At 47.4% G+C, this 27,880-nt stretch overlaps 1 protein-coding gene across 2 annotated transcripts in view; it reads left to right on the top strand.

Annotated features, from left to right (window-relative positions):
• RAB6A (RAB6A, member RAS oncogene family) overlaps positions 1 to 27,880 on the top strand; it is a 56,679-nt gene that overhangs the window by 8,209 nt on the left and 20,590 nt on the right. For both annotated transcript variants that reach the window (XM_035570374.2, XM_035570375.2), the window contains exon 2: positions 27,145 to 27,203. In XM_035570374.2, coding sequence (XP_035426267.1) covers positions 27,145 to 27,203 — 59 coding nt within the window. The remainder of the gene's footprint in view (positions 1 to 27,144; positions 27,204 to 27,880) is intronic.

Here is a 27,880-nt window from a genome sequence, read left to right as displayed (position 1 = left end):
CTTGGAGAAGGGGATAATTTTTTTTTTCTCCCGAGTCTGCATAAACAGTAGGCAGATCATAAGGTTGTGTGCCATAAAACTTACCCCTTTATTTGGATGCTATAGTGTCATAGCAGACTTGAAACAAGCTTTTTCTCAGTGGAAGTATCACAATATTGTAATCGTTTGCTGGTCTGCTGTTAAAAATTTTCCCATTTCTCTGAGCAGGAGTGCAAGAGGCTGATAGGTTGCATCTGTTTAGCTATATCTGCAGGCTTTGTGGGCTGCTGAAGCAAGTAATTTGCTGTTAGTCCAGTCTTGGCCTAAGAAATTCCACAGTTTTGCTTAAAATTACGCAAAGGGTTTTTTTCTTCTGTGAAATAGAGCTGGATTTTTCACCGAGTCATCAAAGTGCAGAATATAGAATAAACTCAAGGGGAGCTTTGTGCTAATTACTGCAGCGTTTCCCACAGAAGTTCCGGACTTGTAGAGGAACACTTCCCTCCAGGATTGTGAGGATAATATTTCCAATGGTCCTGGTGGCTAGTGCAAGACTTGCACAGGTAAGAATGAGCTGGGACTCGAGAGCTGGCGTTGCCTGCTGGATTTCAGGTTAGATCAAGCCGCCTTTATTTCTGTTGTGTCACAGTTGGAACCAGGAGTATTGAAAGGTGGAGGAGCCGTGTACCCCTACCTCACAGTGTTTCTGCAGGCTTGATCCCAGGAAGAACAAGGCTTTCCATCCAGCTTTGCCTTTTGGACAGTGGAGGAGGGAACAAAGTGCCCTGCATGAAGTGTTTAAGGAGTTTCAAAACAGCTCTGTACATTTTTTGGTGATTAGATGCTTCCCAAGCACTTGCAGGTTCTTGAGTCCGGTATTTTAGGCTTTTATGCTTTTTTTTTCCTCCAAGCTGCTTTGATTTTTGGTAGGTGATTCCTCACAGCCACCATCCGCCACATAGTGGAAGGTGACAAACAGGAGTCATGTGCTGCTTGGTGGCAGCTCTTTTGTGCATCTTAATGGCAAACAAATGTGACCTGTGGCTTTGATAGTATTTCTTTGAGGCTCTCGGAGAACTTTGTGGCGTGCTTAAAGCTGGCTTTGTAGGTGTGACAGCCTGAAGGCTCCAAATCGTCCTATGTGCTTGGTTATAGAAGTTTCCGAAGTGGGAAAAAGTCTTTTAGTTACATCTCGGAGAGCAAAAGTTACAGTTAGATAGGGACTTAACTAGTATGCGTCCTTCAAGCCCTTACGTATGAATTTATCATTGTTGTTCCTCTGAAAAGTACTGCAGGAGGAGAATATTTCAGGGTACTGTATTGCAACCAAAGCGTAGATAATTCTGTTCTAAACAATTCCCTGCTCCAAACCCAACTTTTCACATAAATGCTTTTTTTTTTTTCCCGTTAAATCCTGTAATTTGTCTGGAGTAAACTTTCTAGAAAACGTCAGAATTAAAAATAATACCCAAGCACTTGTTTCACTGACTACTTGTAACCAAATCCCTATTTCTTGAAGTCTATTTTTTTTTAATTCTACCAGCTGAATTTTAAACCTCAGGCCTGCAGACCCCTGCAGCTCCATGGCCTATTTCCAAGGTATTTGTGAAATGCAGCTGAAGGGGGGGAAAAAAAAGTTCATCAGCTGGCTTAAACTCCCAACAGAGAAGCCTGTGTCTCACTTAGGAAGGTTTTAGAGGCCTGCACATTGAAAGGGTGGCAACAGTTGTGCAAGATTAACGTTCCTTCCTTTGCCAGATTGACTGTTTTTGCCCAAAGTCCTCCCTCTGTGGGGCAGGAGGAGCAGGAGTGCCAGGTGTCCGTGCTGACGGCCTCTACGTGGCTCAGTGCTGGGTCCTGCACTTCGGTCATGACCCCATGCAGTGCTACAGGCTGGGGGCAGAGCGGCTGGAAAGCTGTGCAGAGAAGGATTTGGGGGTGCTGGTTGCCTGAATATGAGCCGGCAGTGTGCCCAGGTGGCCAAGGAGGCCGACGGCATCGGGCTCGTGTCAGGAGTAGTGCAGCCAGCAGGGCCAGGGAGGTGCTCGTCCCCCTGGGCTCTGCTCTGGTGAGGCCGCACCTCGAGTGCTGGGTTCAGCTTTGGGCCCCTCACTACCAGAAGGACATCGAGGCCCTGGAGCGTGTCCAGAGAAGGGCTCCGAAGCTGGGGAAGGGCCTGGGACACAAGTCCTGTGAGGAGCGGCTGAGGGACCTGGGGGGGTTTGGGCTGGGGAAGAGGAGGCTCAGGGCAGACCTTATTGCTCTCTGCAACTGCCTGAAAGGAAGGGGTGGGGAGCTGGGGGTCGGCCTCTGCTCACAGGTAACCACTGATAGGACCAGAGGGAACGGCCTCAAGTTGTGCCAGGGGAGGTTCAGGTTGGAAATGAGGAGACATTTCTTCTCAGCAAGAGCGGTCAGGCACTGGGACGGGTTGCCCAGGGAGGTGGTGGAGTCCCCGTCCCTGGGGGTGTTCAAGGCAAGGTTGGACGTGGTGCCTGGGGACATGGTTTGGTGGGTGACAGTGGTGGTAGGGGGGTGGTTGGGCCAGGTGATCCTGGGGGGCTTTTCCAACCCTAATGATTCTGGGATTCTTTGAAAGCTGTCGTGATTCAGGAGCAGAGCTGTGAAGGAGAAACAGCGTGCTGTCAGGATACGCTCCTCTTGAAGTCTTAATACCAAGTGTTTATGGCCATGGATTGGGCCTGTCTGAGGAGCCAGGAGCGTGCAGCTGCCTAAGCCGTGCTGCTCTGGAGTTCTGCACGTCTTTGGCTTCTGTTGCTAGAAACGAAATGTCTCAGTGGGGTTTTTTGGTGCTGAAAAGCAGGGCCCTGTGCAGTTCTTGTAACACACACACAGGTGTACGTGCTCTGATCTGCTCTGGCGCCGAGCTCCTTTCCTCCTGCGTTGCTGTGGAGTTGCATCATGTAGGCCAACCTCTGTGTATTGTTGTGCAGAGGATTTTTTTTACGTCCGTGGTTATTTTTGCAGCAGTCCCCAGGTATTCTCCGCATCCACGCTTGTCAGCTTGGATCAGCAAACACTGTCGGGATCCGCGCTGGGCTTTGTGGAGGTCTGCGCTAAACGAAAACGCACAAGTTGTGCTCGGTGTTTTTCCTACAAGTTGCCTCCTCGGGAGCCAGGCTGCGCCGACCTTAAATCAGGACTATTTTAAGATCATCTTTGAGCTTTGTTCTGCAGAAATACTCACCTGCGTGTCTGTCTGAAACACGAGTTTGAGAGAAGAGAGCCGTTGTGGAAGCTGTTCTGCTGCTCTCGTGTGGAAAGAGTAAAGCTCACGTCTTAGTCCTTCCCAAGCCCCTTCCTTCTCGCTGAGGAGGAAGCTATGGGGAGCTCACTTCTTTATTTTCTTTTCTTCGTCTGTCCTTCAGGCAAGACAAAAGTGGGTACAGTTTCAGGGGGCAGAGCCTTCTTTGGGGCAGCGTAGGGTAGATAGTCACAAAAGGAGGGAACGGGGGAAGTATTCACCTGTTTTCCAGGTGGATAATGGTGGTGGGGAGATGTTGGGCAAAACTTAAATTAGGTAGAGGACGGAGGGTAGGGAAGTCACTAGTAAGTAATCCCTAGGATTTTAATAGTCTCCTGAAACTTCATCATTCCAAAACCTAGAAAGGCTGACTTAGCATTACTCGTTGTTGGTTTTTAAGGGCCAAACATATTTAGGAAGGCAGTGATAATTTCTCTTAAGTGCTCCTTTCAGTTTGTGGCACAGGGAAATGGCAGCTGGATTCCTAATCCTAAACCTGTGCTGGTTCAGTTTGCATCAGGGTAACGTTTAGTGTTGAAAAGAGTAGAACCCGTGTTTCACTCCAGAAATGTGTACTCAGGTGGCCGCCCATTTTATCTCCTCCTTCATGCAGCTGTGTGCTGCCTGAGGTTATTGCCACCTTAATGATACTTGCAGGAGCTATACAAAGTCTCCTGTGTTGTGTACCGTGATACCATCAAGCAGGAATTTCTCCTGCAAGACAGCCCATCTTCTCTCCCCGTTGCAGTATGCTATATGGGATTTTATCTATTTTTTTCTAACTTAGTGGGGTTGGTTGTATCTCATAATAGTATTTTATTTGGATTCACCTGATTTGAGCTCATTAAACTAAACAAGTAATAGTTAACACAGGGCAGGGGTTGGGAATGTGGAAGCAGAGAGCAAAGATGGAGACTGTGCTCTGCATACTTGTGTAGAGGGGAAATTGAAAGATAGACGTCTGAGGTGGACTCGGTTCAGACTGCACACTGCAACAGGGACCAAGATTTTTATGTCAGGCTTCCTGTTTACACAAACAGCTTCTGGCAGGAGGAGTGCTGGTATCCATGTTTGCCTAGCTTGCGGTTGGGCTGATGAAACTTTCTGCGTGTGCTGCTAGCACTGTAAATCAAAGGATTGGCTCGGAAGGGATCCAGCTGTGCCTGGGCAGTGCAGAAATATGGTGTCAGGTAATTGGGGCTCGGAGGAACCTAGGTGAAACTTGGTGGGTTGGGAAGAAAAGGTAAGAGCAGAATAGTGCTCAAGCACAACGACAGATGTAGGGGTGAAAGATGTCCTCAATCTGTGCTTTTAGCGATGTGCAGAGTAGGGTTTTATTAGGAAGGAATCATCTGTAGGAAAAGGAGATGAATCAAATTTCAAATCATCGAATATTTTTGGGAAGGAAATTCAGGCTGAAGATGCATGTTTAGCTGCCTTCGCAGAAACATGACAACTTCTCTGTGCTTTCTCCAATGGCAGTAACATAGGGAGAGACAGGTGGGCTGAGCTTGGGAAATTCGTAGTAACCCCATCACAGCAGTGAATCTGAGTCTTCAGAGAGAAGATGTTGAAGACAGAACAGCTTTTTTTAATCCAGAGTTAAGTGTATTGATCTAGAGCCCCTCTCCAGATGGCAGAGGATGGAGATGCGTTGACACCAACAATGACCATATGGCATTGAGGTGTGGGCAAGAAGTTGGCTCTGGATAACCAGGAAGGAGTTCAGAGGTGAGAAAGAGAAAGTCTTTCTAAGAGAGAGACTTGCAAAATGCAAAGAAACTTCCGGATACTGGAACAATTGGGCTAGTGATCTGGGAAGTGCTTTTGTTTGGCTTTATATATAAATATATATATACATATATATATATATATATATGTAAGTGATAGCGTAACGTAAAAAGCAAGGCTCCAATGCACCGAATTCATCCAGCTGTTCAAGAAGAATTTATTAGAAGCCTTTCAATAGTGCTTTACAGGAATTTACCCCTGGGCCCCGCTCTCGGGAGGCCCCCCCTGCAGCGCTGCGTTCAGCTCTGGGCCCAGCACAAGGACACGGAGCTGCTGGAGCGGGCCCGGAGGAGGCCGCGAGGATGCTCAGGGGCTGGAGCAGCTCTGCTGTGGGGCCAGGCTGAGAGAGCTGGGGGTGGTGGGCCTGGGGAAGAGAAGGCCCCGGGGAGAGCTGCCAGCGGCCTGCCAGGGCCTGCAGGGGGGGGCAGGAAAGCTGGGGAGGGACTCTTGGTCAGGGCTGGGGGACAGGACGAGGGGCACCGGCTGGAGCCTGGCAGGGGGGAGGCTTCGGGGAGGCGTTGGGAAGAAATTCTTCCCTCTGAGGGCGCTGAGGCCCTGGCCCAGGCTGCCCAGAGGAGCTGGGGATGCCCCAGCCCTGGCAGTGCCCAAGGCCAGGCTGGGTGGGCTTTAGGGCCCCTTCCAACCCAAGCCATTCTGTATTTGTCACAGATTATTTAACTATATAGATGTTTCCATACCAATACAGAAGAGTTTTTCTCATTTAGCACTTCTAGAGGTGCTTTGGGCAGCTATTAAGTGGCAAAAATGAGTTCCGTAGGATTAGTGACTGGTATCTCTGTGAAGATCAGGGCCCATTTCTGCTATACACACACTATATATTCAGGGCAAGGTGTAGTAAAAATCTTAAGGTCTTGTGGTCTTAACCTTTTCTGTTAGAGCTTCCCTGGCTGTCATTGTGCCACAGCTGGTAGCAAGATTAAAATGGCCTTTGTGCAGAGCTGCTGTAGCGCCATATGTCCACCTTCACTAAAATGGCTGCCACTGACTGCAGTGGGAGCTGTGGGGGACTGGCTTGGACGTAATCTCGTATCAGGCATTTGTGTTAGTGCGGGTGAATTTTACCCCGACGTTTCTCCGTCTGCAGTGGGGACGGTGTTACCGTGCTTGATAGGCATTAGGAAGATGATGTTTCCTGTCAAATTTACGTTGTTTCATGGATTTAAAACAAGGATTCCTTGACCAATGAGCATCCTTCCAGATAGCTTTCTCAAATCCCCTTCCTCAGTGGAGATGTGGTCTTTAACATGCACAATTCCTTTATTTCTCGATGAATTGTCCTAGCACTCCCTCTACAACCCCACAACTATCCAAAAAAAAAAGGGTAGGCTTTCCATTTCACATTATTGAGGTCCTACCATGGAGTCTTTAGGAGTAAATGAAGTGAATGAGTGGTCTGTTAGCTTACAAGACCTCTTGGTTCAGTTTCGTTTGTCTGGTTAGAACATTTCCCTAACAGTTGCTTGATTCTGCTTTTTTTTTTTCTTGTCAGTTTACTTTCATGTTAATCTGGCAGAAAGTTTTAGGTTCAAAGCTGTGAAGGAGGTGGTGAGGGATGTTTCATTGTCCAGAAATATGTGGGTCATTCAGCTAAATGTAAGGCACGCAGTAGTTCGCTTCTCCTGTACCTGAGGTATGACCTGCAGATATGATAGTTTATCAATATTATCAATAGCTCCAGGAGAGGAATCAGCTTTTTGCTGTTTTAGAAGTCTGAGGCTTGCCACAGGTTGTACGCTCACCGAAACGGGACAGTCCCATGCTTCTGGTTTGCTCTGAGCTTACTTGAACAGGTCTGAGTCGGAGCTGAATCATCCAGATTCCTGTCTGCCATTTTGTCTGAGCATGGGATACCCGCTGAAGTGTTCACGCAGCACTGTCCCAAGACCTGTGGAGGTGTCCAGAAATTTGAGCTGTGCATCTCCTGAAGACCACCACAGTGACCTTGCTTACAAGGAGCTCTTCCAGGTTTTTATTCTTGGCATTCAATTTCCTAATGCACTTGCCACTTCTAATTGGTACCTGTCTAGGTGTTTTGTAGTTGTAAACACCTCTTACGATGAGTTAATTAGTCAAGTCTTGAACTGTTTATTAAATAGAGGCGTTTTCCTTGCCCTGTTTGCAGTATCTAGTGAATGCTTTCAGTGGGAATCTCCTTAGGTTAGTGAAAATCTTTGAACCTTGTGATTCAGTTGGTGTATTGCTGCTGGAGCTGGTTTGCCTGGATAATTTTGGAGATAAAAGTATCCTTTTGTTAATAAAGGATAAACTTTGAGGACACGGTTAAAGGTTTGTGAAAACAGTACAAATAGCTGTCATGTGTTGTCCTTTTTCTCCCCCAGATGAATGTTTTCATGCAGTCTCGTTCAGGAGCAATCCCAAAGCCAGACCTCCATGTCATTAGTGCCTAATAAATGAGCTTCTTTCCTTCTTTAGGATGATATTGAGTACTCTTCTTGGGCTGCCCTGGAAACAGGCATTTTCTGGTATCAGCAGTTGTATATCAGCAACGTTTTGTGTCCTGTTCGTTGAGCTTTCAGGTGGGAAGTGTAACAGTTCAAAGCAGAAGGAAAAACAAGAAGCTGAAGTTTAAAACCTGACTGCTCCAAGTAAAGTGACAGAACATGGAGTGTCCTGAAAGATCCTCGCAGTGATGCTGTCCCAGATGGGTCAGCTCCTGAACTGGACTTTTTAACTTCACTGGAAACCTGTAATGCAGCCACCATTCAGTGTCATGCTTTCTTAAAGAGAAAGCTGGAGACTTTGTGAAAACTGGAGATTTTTGTTCATTTTGCTTCAGGTGTTCTGAAAGCTGAAGTTAAAGTGACATTTTTAGAAAGCTAAGGTTTGCTTAGCAGTGGATGTTGAACTTCATCCTGATTTCTCTGCTTAGTTTTTGGCTATTTGTATGTTTTTTGGACAATTTATTGGGAAAAGCCATAAACACCACGTTAAAGACTGAATTCGACCTTCACTCCTAGTTAATTAAGCAGGTCGGTTATTTGACAGCAACTGAACATGTCCTCATCAGGAATTTCCACCGATGTTGAAATAGGTGAACAGCATTCACTGACTTTTTCAAAAAATGTAGGTTAAAGAGCCTTAATAGGGGGCAGGCATTGGTACGCCTTTGCAAAAAATCTGGGAATTAAAATGATTTTAAAGCTGATTTTTTTATCTTTCTCCTTATATAACTGTCTAGACTTCGCAATTCCTTTCCTCCTTGTATGTTGATTTCTGCCTGTGTTTTCTGCTCTCTAGAGCAGATGTGATTCCGTTTGTTCCTGGTGGATACAGCTTGTCATGCACGCTGGTGTAATCCAGGTGGTATTTGGAGCTGATGGTACTGTTCCTGTTGGATAGCATTCCCAAAAGCACCAGCATCTAGACAACATCGGACTGACCATCCTTGTTTAAGCCGAGGCAGATTTCTCCAGAGTGTGCCTACTCTAAAACGGCAGGAGTAGATTCATGTCTTGGTCTGGGGCAGGCTCAGCAGAGGAGCAGGCTGTGCAGAATTTTTGGTGAAGACTTGTTGGGAAGAAGCCTCAAATACGCTTTATCAGTGGTCAGTTTTGTAATATTTTAAACTGTGATTAAACACTTAATGTGAAATGGTGTGGTTGTGTTCCTAGACCACTCAAGCTGCGGTTTATCCTCCTTAAATTAAAAAACGCAAGACCACTGGTGTTGGGATGCTGTGATGGTTACGGTGAAAAGTAACCATCCCAATCCTAGGGCTCTGCAACAAAGGAAAATCAGAGGCAGTGCGGGAAGGAGCCCAGCTAGCAGCTGGATTCAGCGGTGTCAGGTAGCAAGTCATTAGATGTGGCAAGGGGTGCTTTGACTGATGTCATTTCTAGTGCGTGTCTTACTGTTGCCATTGTTAATATCGAAATCTCGGGGGAGAACGAGTGATGCAGAGAAAAAGTCAGGATTTCTGAACATATTTAAGCACTCCTGCATAGGAAAGAGGAATCTCCCTTGTTACTGTATTATGTTCCTCATCCTGTAAGATTTATTTCTGGCGGTGGCAGAGAAATGGACATTACTCTTTGTGGTGCCTTACTGCAGAGATAATGAAACAGATAATTTTGCAAGGAAATGTCACCAGTGCAACAGAATCTTTAAAGAATCTAGAGGAGAACTTCTTGCATTGATGTTGTTGTAGCCTATCATTTTTAGCTTGTCTAATTTAAAAAAATTTTTTTGGAAAACATTGAGGATTGATACGCAGATTTTTGTGGAAACTGGCTGTAAATATAGTTTGCTTTTCAAACAAATACTGTGTTAAAAGTATTTAAGCTAGAAATTTGTGATTATCTTGTGTGCCTCCTGGTTCCACAACGCTGCTGCGGCAATTAGTTTCTTACATAAATTGATGTAAAAGTGGCAGTAAAATTGGGAAATCTGCTTGAAGAGCACATTTCCTCTTGATCCTTTCCCACTTCTTCAGTAAATATGAACGAATATCTATCTCATAGGTGCACAGGTTGTGCTTTTGCTGATACTCCCCTGAAGCTGCCTAATTCTGGAGAAGCAGGATGAAGCTGTGAGTATTCTTGCTCCTAACGTGCTCGTTCCAAAACCAATTGTAATAGCACAAGGAGACAATCGTGTTGGCCCTGACTTGGTATCCAGAGCGTATTTCTGCAGTAGGAGGTGTCATTTCGATGATGACTCTTTTTTCGTGAATCCCCTGGGCAGGGAGAGGAGCTCCTGACTCTTCCCTTCATGCAAGAGGACGTCGGTGCAGCACCGGTCACGCCACCAGGACCGCTCCTTGCGGGCACAGCAGCGCTTCCAGCGCAGCCTGCCTGAAGTGCCTTAATTACCCTTGATCTGTGTGTGCAGCGCGTTACATCTTCCAAGTGTTTTAAAGCAGATAATTAGGTATTTAAAATACTGGGATGTAAAAATTGGATCCGATGAACGATTAATTACTTCACCTCTCCTTGTGGATTTTTGCTCGGTGTTGCACTTGTTTTTAATAAGGCGTCTGAACGACAGAGCCTCTACATAATACAAGGCTTAAAGTGAATTTGTCTCCCTAGGCTGTAACTGCGGCCGTATATAACGAGTATTAAGCTACCCCTGCATGACAATAATAAAACTAAATATTGGTTGTAAAAATACATGTCAGTCGGATCTGAAATTCTAAGGGAAATTTTATGTCACGTTAATGCATAAAAGCAGAAATAAAACAAGTGGAAACTGTCTCTATTATAGAAACAAGAGCCAGGTTTTTCTTTGCCTCATGAAGTGTCGATGCAATTGCCTTTCTGCCTGGACTGAAGGCGTGAGGCTGAGATGTCTCTAAAAGCCTTTAATTTGTCTGAACGTGCTTGCAGGAGAGCTGTGGTTTTGGGCAAACTGGAGCAAAGCTAAGCAGATAGAGAGCAGACAGCTGTTCTGAAACACCAGCCCAAACAGCACAATCCAAAACGGTGTCAGCAATTGCATTACCAAGGAAATCCGTAGCCAAAGTGTTGCTGGGACCTTTGAGGCACTCACTAAGCAGGCTGTTTGGGTAATAGGTGGTACTAAAAATTAATCTTTCTCCAGCCGGGCTGCCTGGGACCTTATTTCGCATGCTCGCTTCAGTGCCATTTTCCCTTCAGGAGGGGAATTGTGCAGGATTTAATCAGTCTCTTATTTTAAGCGGGATCCTGTAAGTCCTCGTGCCCTAGCTCGGGCTAGTTTGATAGCGGGGCGCTTCTCCGTGCGCTGCGTGCAATCCAGCTTTTAGAAGCAGAGCAGAGTGCAGAGGATGCGACTACCAGAACTCCGCCTGCTTGTCTTTGAACAAACCACTCGTGGATGTAGGAGGAGCCTCCAGTAGCATCTCCTGGGTGGCGTGCCCTTGCTTCCTCATCTGTGCTGGCCTCTTTCGCACCACCTGAGCTGCTGCGAGTAGGTCAGCGTGATGTTCTCTTCTTTCCGTCCTCTGCTCACCATGCCTTGCTGCTGGGAAGTTGGGGGGAAAGACCTGTGATCCCATGGGCTTCTCTGCTGCCGGGTATTTACTCTTCCTTAGCTTCACCGTCCAGGCTCGATGAGAAGATTCTTGGGATGCGTTTTCCGGCATCTCCGTCCCTCGGTTTCCTGGAGGTGCTGCTTTGTGTTAGCAGTATTTATGCTGAGGCTCGAGGAGCCTTACTGCTGAGGCGTTTTGTGAGCAGTTGAGGTCCTTTGGAGAACGTGTTCAGCCTAATTGGAAACTTGTTCAGAAAAGGTTTAACTACATAAAATGAGAAGGAAAGCTGACTTGAGGCTGTCGGGAAAAATAGCTGCAAGAGACTCTATGTGGTGAGGTTTCTTCATTCCTGGTAAATAAGAAACAGCTCTGCAGCAGTCTTTGAAATGCAAAGGTGACCTGTGAGTACCTTCAGTTAATTAACTAGGCTGTACTGCTTGTTTCCCCCTGCTTCTCACACAGTGAACTAGAAAGCCAGGAAAGGAAGCCACTTTCCCCAGTCCATTTCTGGGAGCTGTAGCTGTAGACAATTAGTGAACTAATGCAGACCATTACGGAGGAGAAGGGAGCTGTTTGCTTCTGGTTGAGCAGATTCCACTCTGAGATTTCACTCTCAGAGCACTCTGGCATAAATCTTCCTTGTATTCATGTCCTCGGAGGGATGCAGGGTAAGTGCCCAAGTGCTGTGGCCAAAGCTGCTTCATGTCATCCGGAGGACAGGGCGCAGTATGGAGTCCTCGTGTCTCCTGGGTTTTTTGGTTTTGTGACACCGAACTGGTACTTGTGGGCCGTGTTTGGACCACCTCAGAGTGGTTCTTTTTGCCTTATCTCAATTTGTTCTTCCTCCGCTTGCTGTCTGGTCGTTTGAATGAAGCCACGTTTACCACAGCGTGTAGCAATAGCGTGTGCAAGTCTCCTAACCCTTCTTCTGCTGATGCTTGCTCGTTTGCACGTGTTCAACTGCATACTTCATGCATACCATCTCAACATCTTGGTTACGGGTCTGTACAAGATTATAAGAGACTTTTCCATCGATAAAAGCTCCTAGCCTGCTCTGCTGTACGCAGTACAAGATGGTTTCTGACTTGCACAGCAGCTTACAGGGTGTCAGTCATCCAGAAACAGCTTTCTGCTGCTTCAGATCCAGCTGCATTTCAGTTTAGGTCTTGGCACCGTTCAAGTTCCATTTTCTCTGCCTCTGAAAGATGGTCTTTGTACCTGCAGCATGCGTGGCTCAGGAGACAGCAGGGTATTTGGCCCTCTAGTAAAGGATTTTGGAAGATTCGGAGATCTAAACGTGAGCAAAACCAGCTGTTCTAATAGAAAACTGGAAGTACGAAACGCGAAACGGCATTGTGTAACTTCCAGGTGCTCGGTGTTGCACCAGCTGAGGAAAACTGAAATTGCCAGAAGGCCGTCGGCTTGTGACACGAATTCTGGCTCTGTTTTTAGAAACCCTTTAACCAGCGAAACTGGCACGGGCTGTGTTATGTGGCTGACTTGGAACTCCTCTGCAGAAAACCAGACAAGCGACTTCGTCTTCCGAACACAAAGCCTGTATTTTTAAACCTGTTTTATAGCGGTGCTGGAGAGGTAGAATTTCCATGCCTTTTTTTTTTTTTAGTGTCTTGACGGAATAATCAAACCGTCATGTTTTGCTTTCTAAAATGTTAATAAACGTACAAAAATATTAATGTATGTTTTAATGGATTCTTAGCTTTGGATCAGAATGATTTCGAGGGCCAATTACTACCCGTCCATCTTGAAGTCTTTACATTTTTCTTATTTTTTTTTTTTAATGTGGAAGGTTGTATAACTGCCTGAATTTCAGCAGCAGACTTCTGAAACGGCTGAGCACAGGGGAGCTGTGAGTGTGCTTCTGATTAAGCAGCTCCGCAGAGCACCTGCCTTCGCTTTGGAGTCCACTGTGATTGAAACTGTGCCCTTGCAAGGAGGAAGAGCGTACGAGCCGAATGATGTTCCCTAGAAAAGAATAAAAAAGGGGTAAAAGTGTGTATGTCTGTGCTGTAAACCTTTCTCTACCTGCTCAGCAGTGAGCGGCTGACTCTTTTGTTCTCCACCTAGGTGAACGTGGTGAACAACATGGGTTTTGTATGAAGATTTCGCAGTGTGCAACTTTAATTCTTTAAAAAAAAAAAAAAAATCACAGCTGCAGCATCTGTAAGCTGCGTGGTGGTGAGCCGGTGCTTGAGTGCTGACCCGTGCGTGATGTTTCGTTTCTTCATGGCTGCAACCAAACAAACGGAACAAGATTTTCCTTTGTGCTCCTTCATGTGTCTCCCGTTCGGGGAGGAAAAGTAATTACCAACAAGAAAACCCCACGGGTTAACGAAGCTCTTTATCGCTGTGTATTTTTGTCGCTGTCACAAGGCAGCGTGTATCCCAAGGGAAATGTTGCCCTCCCGTTACTGATCAGAGCCGCATTGTTTTAAGTGCGCCAGCCCTTGTTAGGATTTACTTAGTGGGAAAGTCTCACGCGAACCGAAGCCACGTGGTGATAAAAAACAGGCACCAGACTCCAGGTAAAGCTAACCTGCCTCTCCCTCAAGGGAATCTCTCTCTCAAACCAAATAAAATGGGGTTCTGACGTGTCTAAAGAAAGCAAGCAGCTAATGTTGAGTCAAAAAAAAAAAAAAAAAAAAGCTAATAGAAAATACATTTTTCTGCCTCCTCCTTTTCCCTCTAGCTACTGCCAAACTTAAGTACAAGTGACAGTTCTTTGCTTCTCTTGCTGGTCTTAAAATGCCTAAGAGACAGCCTAAAATGCATCCATATGGCAATGAGCGCTGAGATCAGTGGCACAGCAGGTTTTTATCCAGTCATCCTCCAGCATCTAGCTGTCAGCTGTAAAAATCAGTGGTTTTTTTTTTTTTTTGTAGTGTGGCATTTAGCTCTTGGTGGCTTGGTTACATAAAAGGTAGGATCCTTTGGGAGAAATGCTCCCCTGCTTGTTGCAGGCAATTTCTTGCCTGTTTTTTTGTCACTGGGGATCCCGTGTGTGAGGTTTAGCATAGGCTTAACGTTCCTTAGTGCACCATGCAATTACACTGGGCAGCATACGAAGTTTTTGAGGAGCTGGAGCAAGATTCGGGGCGTGCTCGTTCAAAATGTCCTCAGGATGTTCTCGCAGGTGTTGTGCAAAAGGACCCCGGCACCAGAAAGGGCGGCGTTTCATGCCCAGGAGAGCTGGCAGGCTCTCCTCTGCCCAGCAGGGAGCCTGTTGTCACTTCTTCACGCACAACGATTGTGCTTTTGCTCTCTGGGGATCTGCCCTGTGACGCTGGGGGTGTTCTCTGGTGCTTCCTGGTGGCTCACAATTGCCCGTTCCCTCCGTGTTGCAGCGAAGAAGCGTTCCTCCGTGTGCCACCACCGCAGCCTGAAGTCAGGAGAGGCTCAGCAGCCACGTGCAAGGGCGGTATTTCTCACACCTTCTGTGCCCCATACATCCCCAGAAGGCTTCTGGAGGTATTAATAGATGATCTCCATCGGAAGATCCGAGTTCAGGGCACGAAACGCTCGAACATACGCTTCTGTAGAAGAGCAGTGTGAAAATTTGAGCAACCTGGAGACGCTTCGCTGTTAAAATAGAACAGCGAGCCAGCTCGGCTGTGACGTGGAAGGAGTCTTCTAGCAAGATGGAGCCAACAGATTGCTCTCAAAGGAACGAGAGGGGCTTTTCTTCTCGGCGGTGCATCCACCCGCATCTCTGGCGTGGCAAAAATGGCGCTGTTCTTAGCTGAGCTGCTCCCCGAGCTTTTACATCGATGTTAAGGTTAAGAGCAGGTTCCTCTGGGGAAGGGAGGTCTGATCTTTTTAAAATGGAAAGCAACCACGTTGGTACCGACTCGTTTGCTAAATACGTACGGAAAACTGAAATAGCGTGCAACAGGAATTAGCCCGGGAAAAGGTAGAGGGCAAAGTTGAGAATAAAATAATAATTTAAGGAAAAAGAGTAGTCTATTAATAGCTTTCGTTGTCTAGCTGTGTGTTCTACACCACAGAGACGAAGACATTAAGAGTGCTCAATTAGATTGAAATGCAAATGTGCATCCAGACTTGAGTGTCCAGCTAATCTAAGGCTGAGAGCTTCACTTTTGAGACAGGAGGCAGCCTTGAACTGCTAGGTTCTGGAAATCTTTTCTACCCCCTTTTTGGGGTGGGTGAGGAGGGGCGAGGGAATAAATCACAGAATCGTGGAATGGGTTGGGTTGGAAGGGACCTGAAGCCCTCAAGCTCTGCTGAGTTTCTCTGCATCGCGCTGTGTTGGCTTTTAGTTAAACACAAGGCAGGGCAGAGTTTCACAGAGCGGACGTTTCCTGCGTATCTCCTGTAATAATACTAGAGGGTTAAAAAAAATCTGGAGCCGAAATCTGACACAACCCGATTCTTCTGTTGGCGCGGATGCAGAGCATCTTAAAATCCCTTCAACTCTATGCACGGTTGTCTCGAGGCAGACTGAACTCAAAGGCCAAGTTTCTCACAGAGCACGGTACTCCTGGAAACTTCCTTTGGTTCATCCATGTGCGAAAATACGTTGGAGATTCCCTCTGGAAGACAGTCGCTGTAGGCAGGGCAGCTTTTTAGTCCTGGGTTCTGCTTCGCTGAGGTCCCGATCCCTCTGAATGAAGGACCTGGAGCAAGTTCGTGTATCAGAATAAATTGTCAGCTGTCTGCAGGGTTTTAACTAATAAATGAGTCTTGTTCCTCTGCAGCGGGGCAATGAACGAAGCGGCTGCTTGTCCCTGGCAGTGCACATCGAAGATCGCACTTTGCTGTGGAGACGGCACCCTGTCGAAGTCAGAGCTGGTGCTTTCCAAGCAGGAATGTAAAAAGATGGGAAGAAACTGGAAATTTCTGCTTTCGTGTGACATCATTGTCTAAGCAACGCAGGCCTTGCTGGTCGTAGCCGTGAGCAAGACCCTGGGAAAAAAGCGCTTTCTAGGTCAGAGAAGTGCTTCAGCTTCCGTTTCCTTCTGTTTTGGGTGAAGTGCTGTGGCACAAGCAGGGCCAAGCTGCTTCTGTTCGGAAAATAGCACCGTGCTCCTTCTCTTCTGAGGTACTCAAAGAAAAGACGGAATGAAAATGAATGCTAATGAGCTTTTTCAGACGAGCCTGTATTTTCATAGGCATCCTTTTTATAAGGCAGTTACTGGCGTGTTAATCATTTGATTACTGGTTGTTGTAGATAAGGGAGTAATTGGTCCCTTTTTGTAATTTAGGGGAATGCTTGACAGGAGAGAGCAGCGGGCACGACAGCTCTTGTTTGCGTGGGTTATTGCCTGGAGAGATTGCCTGAACTGCAACCCTCTGCTCTGACGTCTGGGTTGTGACAAAACTGTGTTCCCTGCTTGCTTCTCCGATGGCAGGGGCATGGTTTGCAGCGGGGTCTCAAATGCTTGATGCTTTCCTCGTTTTGGCCGTGGCTGGAAGTGCAGATGCATCAATTTCTGTTAGAAGCCATTAAAAAATTAATCTTTGGCTCGGGCCGGGGAGAAGAGCTGAATCTTCGCCTCCTGAATGACAAATAGCTTTAGTGGTATCTGCTGTCTGAGGACATCTCACTGAGACAAAATGGCTTAAGGAGGTGCAAATTTCACTGCCTTCCCGGGGCCATAACCGAAATAGATGGATATTTTTGCAGGAACTCTTTAAAATCCTTTTGGAGGATTGTATCATGACCTCTGTCTCGGAGAGGGAAAGCATCAAGTGTAACAGCAAGGTGTGTGAGATGCGGGATCATTGCACCTCCTTTATATACTTAGTGTTTAAAATTTCACTACAGTGGAAATCGAGTTGCTCCCTTTCTTTGTGTCCCTGTTATTGTAGCATGTGAGAATAAGCCGCAGATGATATCAGCCATTCACATAATAGCTTTATGCGCGCTCATCTGCTAGGTAGGTGTCATTCCTTGTTAGATCACGCTATTTCACTCGGCTCCGTTGCTTCCCTTCCTGCTGTTCTGCACCAGACAGTCATAAATATTCATGCACGCTTCTTACCATCCATTTAGGCTTGTATACCTAGCTTACGGCCTCCTCGAGTTTGTTAAGTGCAGGTTTTGTTTTTTTTTTTTTTTAACGCTGGAGTGCTGAAGGCTGTCTAGTGAGCTAAAAGGCTGATGTCACAGCTTCTCGGTGGTGGAGCTGCCGAGATATCGAGGCTTTAAAATATTTCGCTCCGTTCTTCCATGACAAATACTCGACTGAAAGTCGAATGGCAAAATGAAAACTGAAATTTCCTCGGCAGCAAACCTTCTGGCCGTGCTGCTGCTCGCTTAATCGCCGCGATAAGTACAACCTGTCTTTGCACCTTAAGCGGGTGCTCAGCTGGAACAAAAACTGTCTCAGCTTGCCTCGAAAAGACCAGTTTGGATAGAATCTCTGTAAGGACTAAGGTGATCTAATTCCCAGTGAGAAAATAAGCAACGCTTGTTGCATCTTTTATTTCATACTCTAAAATACTCAGGGCCGTGCGCTGAGGAGGGAAGGGTCAGTTATTGTGCTGGCCATTTCACGGTTTGGTTCGCCAGATGCTGGATCTCCGAGTTCATCACCATCATGTGCAGGGCTCTTGGTTTTCTTACCTGGGGCGATGCTATTCCTGCTGATCCATCAGGGTGTTACAGCCCCTGTAAAAAGTGACTTTGTAGGAGGCTGAACCCCCCAGCACCTCACCTGGAAGGGAAGTGGAAGATGAGCAGTGCGTCTTAACCTGAGTCCGAGGAATGGGTGTTGATTTTACTTCAGGCTGTGAATTTGGGATTTCAAGGTTAGCAAAAATGTCGTAATTCTAAGTAATGTCCAGTACTATGGCCTGAGATTAAAAAAAAAAAAAAAAAAAAAAAGTTGACGTGCTTGCAGGATTACCTCAGGCTTCTAGAAGTCTCTTTTTTTTTACCTCAGGCTTCTAGGAGTCTCTTTTGTCTTCCAGGTGATTAATTTCTGTAGTTTTTTTTTTTTTTTAATTGCTCCTGGTATAAATAGTCTTTGAACAACTGTGGTCATGGCTCTCGTACGTTACTTCATATTATTTTGCCAACCGGTGACTAACAAATATAGGCAGAAAATACAAAAATGCTCAGTGCACCTTTTCTGTATGGTTCCCTAAGGCGGCTGCAGAACCAAATTTCAGCTATGGGAATTTCTGGGGTCTCATTGGTGATTAAAAGTTCTATAACAGAGCATGGCCATCAGTCTGGGGGGTGTGAGGTGTCCCTGCCAGTGCTGCAGCCCACAGGCAGGTGAGAAAGGTTTGTAGGGTGAGGTGAAGGGGAGCCCAGACCGGGAAGGGGGATGTCCGCAGATCTGAGGAAAGAAGAGGTTTAGAGATTAGAAAATCCCAACAGACCTCAAGCTAGTGAATTTTAACACGCGTTTTACTTGTGGTTTAGTGCCTTGATCTGTCACTCGTCTGATTTGAGGGGGAAGAGAAGGAGGTGTTGGAGCAGGGGGATGGTGCTGGCAGCTTGAGCTGGCTTCCCGCCCCTCAGCCGTAAGAGGCTGCTCTGAGGCGGCGTTTGGTGTGCGGTGGCCCTCTGAGAATCCCAGAATCATTAGGGTTGGAAAAGCCCCCCAGGATCACCTGGCCCAACCACCCCCCTACCACCACTGTCACCCACCAAACCATGTCCCCAAGCACCACATCCAACCTTGCCTTGAACACCCCCAGGGACGGGGACTCCACCACCTCCCTGGGCAACCCGTCCCAACGCCTGACCGCTCTTGCTGAGAAGAAATGTCTCCTCATTTCCAACCTGAACCTCCCCTGGCACAACTTGAGGCCATTCCCTCTGGTCCTATCAGTGGTTACCTGTGAGCAGAGGCCGACCCCCAGCTCCCCACCCCTTCCTTTCAGGCAGTTGCAGAGAGCAATAAGGTCTGCCCTGAGCCTCCTCTTCCCCAGCCCAAACCCCCCCAGGTCCCTCAGCCGCTCCTCACAGGACTTGTCCCAGGCCCTTCCCCAGCTTCGGAGCCCTTCTCTGGACACGCTCCAGGGCCTCGATGTCCTTCTGGTAGTGAGGGGCCCAAAGCTGAACCCAGCACTCGAGGTGCGGCCTCACCAGAGCAGAGCCCAGGGGGACGAGCACCTCCCTGAGGGGACAGCTCTTCTTCAGGCACCTGCTTCCTTTGAGCCTGGATCCCAAGAAACCCATTACCACGTACCTGCACCTTGTAGGCCTTACAGTGCTGGTTCTGTACTTTTTTGCAGGCTTGTAACCACTGATTTTTGGTAAGCAGAGCATACTTCCCTGGAATTCTCCAGCAGCATGACACAAACATTGCAGTGTATTTTTTGTGTACCCAGGGGCAGGTCACAAGCCAGCGATTCTCCAGCTGGGAGCTGCAGGCTGCTGGCAGTCCCTGAAGCCAAAGGAATCGATCCAGCACTACGTCTAACAGTTTTCGATAGTGCTTTTAATTAAACAAAAAAAGAAAAAAAAGGCATTGTTGGGGTGGTGACCTGAAAAGAAATTAAGGCTGGGCAGTGATTCATTGGCCCAAAAAGGCCACATGCAGTTGTCTGGCACTGTTATCGATCGTGCCCGCCTTTCTAGAACTACTTTTCGAGATAGGATGCCATAAAAGCTGCACACGTATTGCCAAAAAACCCCTTCTGGATTGGTTGCTGGCCTGCCCGTCCTCCTCCCCCTGCTCAGCAACGCATGAACCACTGGCCTCTGCCGGCAGCAGCCTTGTTGCTGCTTTTCCCCATTTCTGTTGTTCACAGAGCAACCTCTGCTTCCCTGCGCTGCTGCACAGGGGGGTTTGTGGCATCCAGTCATGCGCTGCCTGGTCTGCTTTTAAATTACTTTTTGCATTTTAGAAGCATCCTTGTGATGGAGCACAGTTTCTACTGAACCGCCAAAGAATGTGTGTAAATAAATACCAGTGGTTTGCATCAGCAAGTTACCTGCAGATCCTCGCTGGCTCATGGTACCTGTGTAGAACAATAACATAGCCACTAATTTCGTCTGTCAGAGAGGCTGTATGAGTGACAAAGCTGCCAGGAGTATATTAATTAACTTTCTAATCAGAGTACGTCCGCTGCTCAAGGCTCTGCCGCGTTTCGCTCGATCTGAAGTTGACAGGTTCACTGCACGTATTTTAATTTCCTTCGCTGATCTCCGAGTGTGTGATCTGGGCTGCAAGCTTCGGTTCGTTGTTCGTTCAATTTCAAGTGAATATCAAAAATATAATCAATTAACATCAAGGTGAGTTGCCTCTGTTCTCTGGGATAAATGGAACAAATATGTTTTAAGTAGAAAATGATGGAACGTCTCTTTAAATTACTAAAATTACTTAAAACTCACCCTGCTCTTTGGTTTTCTGCGTCTCATTTGTTTCGCTTTCACTTTCTGGATACTCTGAGTTAACTTCCTAAAGAAAATCTTAAACTCCTTAAAGATGCAAATCTGTTTAAAAGGACAAGAGTATAATTTATAAGTTAGAACTTTAATTAGGCTGGGAATAAATTATCTTAAAAGAGGTTATTGGAACCATTTTCTGTGTGCATAAAGAAGCTATTGCTGCTTTGGAATAACGCAAGGACCACTGAAGTAGTATGAAAGCGACTTGCATAATTTTTGTAGTGTTAAGAGCACAAAATGTTCTTATTGCCTGGAATCAATGGGGCAGCCATTTCAGCAGCAGGGCTGGGAGGGCATCTAAAGCTCTGGCCAGCTTTATCCTGGGTAGCCAAAACATGCTTTGAAAATGTCTGCTAAATGCACGTGTAGCATTGCCTTTTGCTCTTGAAGTAAAATAAAAGCTATAGCCTTATGGTTCTGTTAAAAATAACTGATCTTTTTTTTCCAGACTCCATATTTTCAGGTGTGACCAAAGCTACTTATTGAGGGAAGAGCTGTGGATGTTTTAGGGAGTTTTCTGCTTTGCAGGCTTTCTTCTGATTTTTGTCCCGGATTTGTTTTGATTTATTGGACACTTAAGGATGGAAAGTATTGGATTAGATGGTCCTTTGGCCTGACCTCGTCTGGCATCTCGCATCAGGAGAGAAACGGTAAAATAAAAGAGGTTTGACAGTGGAGCACAAGTGGAATCAAGGGAGAATACTTCAGGGTAAACAGTTCTTTAATTACAGCCTAGAGGTAGTGCGCGGAGGCGAGACTGCACCAGCTTCTGCTTGTACCTCTGCTCTCTGCGGCTGGACCTGGTGCTGTCCCCGAGTTCCTCAGCTCTGCTGTGGGTGGACCTGATCTCGCTGAGAAGCTGCTGAAGCTGCAGTCTGGCTCTGTCGGTGTCTTTGGGATGATGAATGAGCTCTGTTTCTTGCGCTGGGCGGACCAGTTAAAATTTCCATAGCACGACAGCAAAAAGCAGAGGAGGATTTTTCTTAACGAAGCTGCTTTAATCACTTTAATACAGCATTTCTGTTTTAAGAGCTCAGACTGACATATCTAAAAATACCCTTCTTGATTACTGGTTCGTACAGATCATTTTAAGTTAAGTATGAGCATCCTTGTTTCAGGGCTTCGTCTTAAATAACAACCTAAAAATGGTTTTCATGCATTCATAATTCAGTATATTGTTCTTAGCAGTGCTTTTTTCGTCGCGATGCCTTGGGTTGTTTTTACCAGAGCTGGACTAGTACGTTCGCCGATCCTTGAGCATTCGATCCTTGAGTTCCAGTGACTTTTAAGTTTTGGGTCTCAAGTACCAACAAATCAGAAGGTCTTGGAGCTGAGACTTCCCCTAGGTGCTGCCCTGCCAGCTGCTTTGAGTTGAGGGCGTTATTACGGAAATACTTCCAGCGAAGATTTTGGGGGGAGCTTATCTGGGAGAGAAAGCTGTGTCGCTGGGGTTTGTTCTTTAACCAAATCACAAAGGAATCTTGCAGATTCGGGGATTATGCTATTACCGTCTCTGTGATGAGAAGCTTTCTTCATCTTCCTCTGCCTCATTTGTCCTCGTAGAAAGCTGGAGCTTTGTTAACGGGACCTGCCACTGAGAACTTGGAGAGGTTAAGTCTAGATTTTTGGCTTTACAGTGAAGAGGCTGGATAGATCGGTGATTTTTGAGATTTTTTTTGCTTTACAGATGTTTCTTCTTATTGACTGTGATTTGAAAGTGCTAAACAACAGCTAGTAGGAATTCAAATTAGGAGGAACTCAGACCTAAGTGTGACTTTTTTGGAAGAATCCTTGGACCAGACGCGACTCCCCGATATAAGAGGCAAACCCTAAAGCAGAAGTACCAAGTTCCCAAGTTCTTTTTCCTTTGCAGGTCACTCCTGAGCGTTGCCTGAGCTCTTTGCAGCCCCCGCCTGGTGACAAAGGACCTGGTGATGCCGCGTTGGCGGCGTGCTGTCCCTAACGGGTCTCCTCCATCCCTGGCTCCCGTGAGAGTCTCCCCGGGGACTTGTTACCGTGCGGAGCACCGCGCTGCTTGCAGTACTGCCAGCGGTAGCCGACAGCAGGTATTCCACAGGCTCTGGCACCGAGGAATTACCGGTACCCACTATTAATCAATGTCATTAGCGGTGCCTGGTGCTGGACGCACGAACCTCCGGCACACGAGGCTCCATCAGCAGAAGAATCGAATGAACGACCATCAAGAATCAGACGGACGACCTTGAAATCTCTCCAGTAACTGCTGGCAGATCAGAGTTGCTGGAGCTCTGAGATCAGCGTATCGATCCCATCTCGCAGATGAATGCTCGGCCTGAAATGAGTGCCAGGCAGTGGCTCAAGGCTTCCAGACGAAGAGTATTGATCAGGGCGACTCGATTAGCTGCTGAAGGCTTCGAGTTTGGGCCCCCGTCGTTAGCGGCAATTTCACGGATAGAAACTTCACAAGTTCCCATCTTTTAACTCAATTATGGCTCTTGGACGCTTCGGTGGTAGCCAGCGCTGATTCAGTTGCTGGTTTAGAAGGATGCCCGTCTTTGGGCATCTGCTTGTCTCTGTAATGAAAAAGGGATCAAACCTCTCTTTTTAGGAGCTTCTTATTTTTGTGTAGCAGAATAAAAGCTTTCTTCCTGTCTTGTGGGATATTAAACCAGTGCAGTTTATCAAAATTAAGGCAGATGAACGCTTCCACTTATTGCTTTGTCCAGCAAAAAACTTCCCTCCCCGGGAAGAAGCACCCCACAGGCTGTGTTTTTTCAGGTCTAATGGTTTAGGGGATGGGTTAGGGAGGCAGCTGGTGAGAAAGTCCAGTGCAGGAGCCGCCAGTCATCTCTCGGTCCACACTTTTCTGGAGCTGGTGTAGCTGAGGAGAAACCTGCGAGCAAGTCAGAGAGCCCCGAGCTTAACCATTGCCGGCGGAGTGGGCTGCCTTTCCATCGATCCGTGCACGTAAGCGGCGGTGCCTGAGCCGCGGCGGTGTGATTGGGAGCTGGCTCGTGAGCGCTTTCTGCTCCTTACATCAAAAGCTTAAAGGAGCAGAAAACTCCCCTAACGAAACCCACGGTGCTGCTGTTGGGCAGCCGCTTGGAAAAGTTCCCGGGATTGACGTTCAGCGCCGGAACAAACGGGGTTTTTGGTTAATCACTTATTTTCTTGGCTTCTCGGCGCTTCAAAAGGTTCTCGGATGCCTCGTGTCTAAATTCCTGCGGCGGAATGAATGACATCCGACAGCTCTGCGTGCCGAGGAGCAGAGAACGCGCTGCCCAGCTGAATAGCTGGTTTCAGACTTTAATTACTTGGACTTTTGAAAGCGTGCGCCTTTCCTGGTAGGGCTTCGGACTCGCCTTTTAGCTGGTAAGGTCTTCATGTCCCAAAGGAGAAGAGGCTGGAGGACGACCTACTTGTATCACTAAGGTGCTCCTCTGCTCTCCATCGCCTTCTGGTCATTCTGTGTAATCCGTGCAGGCTGAGGTTTCTTGCCAAAAAAGCTCTTTCTCAGCTCCTGAGCCGTTCTGAGGTTTTTCTTATTTCCCGTAACGGAGCTTTAAGTGCAGGCGGCGGAAGCTCCCTCTGCTCCACCAGAGCCCTGCACGAGGGCAAACCTCCTGCGCCGCTCTCCTTCCCCACCTTTATTCCCCCAGAGACAACGTTAACGCTTTTTTTTTTTTCTTGTCCCAGCAGCATACCAGAAATATTTTGGCTTAAAGGCTGTTGTCTGCTACTGCGCCGCTGCCTGAATGCTGCCCTGGACGTGTTTGCGTCTTGAAACTTTTCCAAGAGATTAAATTAACCCAGCGGCACTTAACGAAACGAGGCTGAAGGCTTGGGTGTCTGCTTTGGTTATAACCCCCAGACTGCCTGCCCGGTTGTTTGCAGTCTGTGTTTTAGGCAGTCAGGTATTCTTGTCTGAGCCCTTTCCCCTTCTCTTTTCCTTTTCCCCTTTCCCTTTTCCCCTTTCCCTTTTCCCCTTTACCTTTTCCCCTTTACCTTTCCCCCTTTCCCTTTTTCCCCTTTCCCTTTTCCCCTTTCCCTTTCCCTTCCCCCCCCGTCTTAAGTACAATTAACACATCCGAGTATCCATTCTGCTCACGAAATGAGGTGTTTTGGTGCCGACTAGCCCAGAGACCCGCGCTGTGCCTCTTTACAGGAGAAACGTGAGCGACCTAATTGCCAAGAGATTAATTTCTGTGCTTCCCTTCCCTATCCAAGCCTCTGAGCAGGGCGTGTAGCGGCGTGCCTTCCGCAGGAGAGCGAGCACAGGCATCACCTGGGCGTGCAGGATACAGCAGAGGAGCACCGAGGCGATGCACGCGGCTGGTTTTTGTGCAGCTGGGGATAGAGGCGAGGTGCCCCCGAGGAGCAGGAGCAGCCCTTTCGGAGGGGGGACATCTCCAGCCTGTCCCCGCTCTGGGCAAGGCGGCTGTTTATATAACCCAAACTCGCGAATTTCCGAAGAGGAGCCGCGCCGACTTCTCGTGTTAATTATAGATGCGGTGGGACTTGTGGGCTTTCACTTCTGCAGGGGATATTTTAAGCAAGGTGTGTTGCGGGTTTTTTTTGTTTTTTTTTTTTAAAGGAGGAACGGTGATGCTTCAGTACTCGGGGTGGAATTAAAGCCGCGAGCAGGTGGTGGTCACACTGATGGGGCTGCTGACGTGCTACGTGAAGACCCCCGCTCTGTTTGGGGGAGAAATGTCTTAGAGCTGGAGCACATTGAGAAACTCAATCCAAACGCTGGCTGAAGCAGTTACTGAAACACGAGCAAGCCAAGCTGCACCCCGTTTTCCTCCTCTCTTTGTGAGATAGGTGAAGGTCGGGGAAGAAGCTCAAGGAGCTCGTAGGCACCCCTCTCAGATTCTATTTTCTAGACCAGGCTCCCTTCAAGACATCTCAGTGTATGGTGGGAAGGCAGATGACTCGCTGGAAGATTTAAAAACGAAAAAGGGATTTGCCAAAACAAACCCCTTACACCCCAAAGAACTCAATTTATCCGGCCGCCTCGGTGGCCGGGTGAGGAAGAGCCAGCTTGTTTGTGGTGCTGCAAAGCCAGCACTAGGATTTATACTAAGTGCTGCAGTGGGAAGGTGTGGGATTTTCTCATCTTTTTCCTCGTGGGTTCTTGCTGTGGCTGGGTCTGGGGTGAAACCTTGCAGCCTGTGGCTGTTTGTCCTGCAGCAGCTTGTGCTGTTGTTCGTCGCAGGGCAAGGTTGAGCGCTGGGTTCAGGAATCCTGCCTGTCTGAGACGCGTTGCTTCCGAAAACCTCGTGGAAGGGAGTTTGCTCTGTTTGCGAAGGCGGCTTTTTAACTGGGGGTGGGAAACGTGGTTGTGCCTATGGAGCTGAATGTGCTGAGAATTCACGGAGGAATTCAAGTTCTGACCTGGGAGCCTTTTCTCCAAGGTTGTCTGCTGGATCCCTGGTGGTTTAGCTCCCCTGCAGCTGACGGAAGATTGGAGGTGGATTAAAATGCTGCTCGAGTGTGATAACTTTTCAAGTTTTTGCATGATGATTTTTTTTAAAAAACAACTTTGGCTTAAATTCTCTTACTCTTAATGGTCCCTGCCACCCTTCCCAAGAGCGTACACCCCTGTAGGGGGGCTGTACAAGACAACACAACCTTTTTATCCGTACCTGGGATGTTGGCTGGCCAGCACAACCCACACAGCTCCCCCTGCTCCTCTCAGCTGCCTGGGAGACGGCAAATCCCAGCTGCAAGGAGGCCAATAGAAAACAACGGGAAGGATTTGTTCTTGAGGAAATCCGTTTCCTAAATGACCTACCTGCAATTAAGAGTCTTTAAACACATTGAGCTGAGGCAGCTTCAGGTGTTCCTGCATATCTGGGCAAAGGTGGGATGGATTAAGGAGATGTCTGTTGGGTGTGGGTGAGGTTTTATCCCAGCTCCGCTGTGTCGTTGGCCTTGCAAAGCGTGCAAAACAACTGTTGTGATGATGGTTGTTCTGAAATGAACCTCCGGTTACTTGGTTTTTAAGAAAAGTGGGATTACGAGGTAGTCTGATACCCGCCTGGAATGCTCTGGAAGTGTTTTTAACTATATATATGTGTGTGTATATGTATATATATGCATATATACATATATATATGCACGTACATACACATAAACACACAGCTTATGTAGATCCTGGTTATGAAATGAGCAGCTTGACAGTTCTACACACCTGAGATTTAACCTGGCCGAGCAGATCTGCAATTAGAGGAGTTGCAGCATTGCAAATGGCTGGGTTTTTTGGCTGCCAGGTGTGCCCGCAGCTGCTGCAGTGCCACCTTCTGAGTGCAGCGCTGCTGGCTTCCTGAATCTGCAAAGCCTGGCCCGGCGCCACGTGGATTTACCAGCTGCAGCCGTGGCTGGGGTGGATAATGGCAGCTTTAACAGCAGATCAACCTGCTTGTGCAAAAAGGAGTCGTGGACGCCTCGTCGGAGGAAGGGTGAAGTTAATGGAGCGGTGAGGATTGCAGGCGTCGTGGGCAGATGGGAAGGAAGCCTCTCAGGAGTGTTGCGAGAGCCAACCTTTTTCAGAAAAACGTGCACATCAGCGGATTTGCAGTTTTAAAGTCAAATAACTGCTTTTTCGTTTATAGGAGGTTTAATTGCACTAAACAGATCTGCGGGACTCTGCGTAAAACTCAGCCCGAAACCATTTTAAAACCACTCGCTTAAAGCCTGCGCTGAAATAGCTCCTTGAATCTGTGTTTTCTTCTCTTCTTGTAGTGGGGAAGACTTCCTTGATCACCAGGTTCATGTATGACAGCTTTGACAACACCTACCAGGTAAGTCAATCCACGTTATTGCCTGCTCTGAGGCCCCTCCATCGCAAGAGGAATCCATTTGAGTGCAGTGGATAATAGTTAGTGCTCTGACCAAACTGTTAGCTGTTAAATCTGTAAGCTTTATATTTTAATAACCTTTCAGAATGGCATTTCAATGTTGGATTCTGCTTGAATAGCTTATCTGCTGCTTGCAGCGGGATGAGCTGAGCTTTGGAAGGCCTCTTAGGCCTCTTAGGTGTACCTCAGTGAAAGCAGCTGTGAAGTCCACCCATTTTTTTCACTATTTTCTACCAGACCATCACAGATCTAATGCCTCTGCGGGGAAAATGTAACGGGTACCCTACTCTTCAAAAGAATAGGCAGAAGGCTGAACTGCAAGAGGTGGTGCAGTGGGGTGAGCAGGGACTTGAGGAGCAGAGAGCACTGGGCTGTAGGGCTCGGTGTGTTTTAGGACGCCATTTTATGCTGTCTGCTGAAACAAAGACCACAGAACTGGCTGTTAGGCACTCATTCCCTGCCCCCCCTCCAATTCTGTGACCGTTTACTATGCGTGTTTATTACTTAAACCAGGTTGGGGTTGCAATGCTGGGGCTGGAGCAGTGGTTGTCTCTTCCAGTTGGCCCTGCAGCCCCGTTGCTATTTAAGGTTTGGTGACAAGTCTCTTCAAGTTGATGCAA

This window comes from Cygnus atratus, chromosome 1 (genome assembly GCF_013377495.2).
Source record: "Cygnus atratus isolate AKBS03 ecotype Queensland, Australia chromosome 1, CAtr_DNAZoo_HiC_assembly, whole genome shotgun sequence".
Taxonomy (NCBI): Eukaryota; Metazoa; Chordata; class Aves; order Anseriformes; family Anatidae; genus Cygnus; species Cygnus atratus.
Note: the sequence above shows the minus strand (reverse complement) of the source record. Positions and strands in the feature narration are given on the sequence as shown.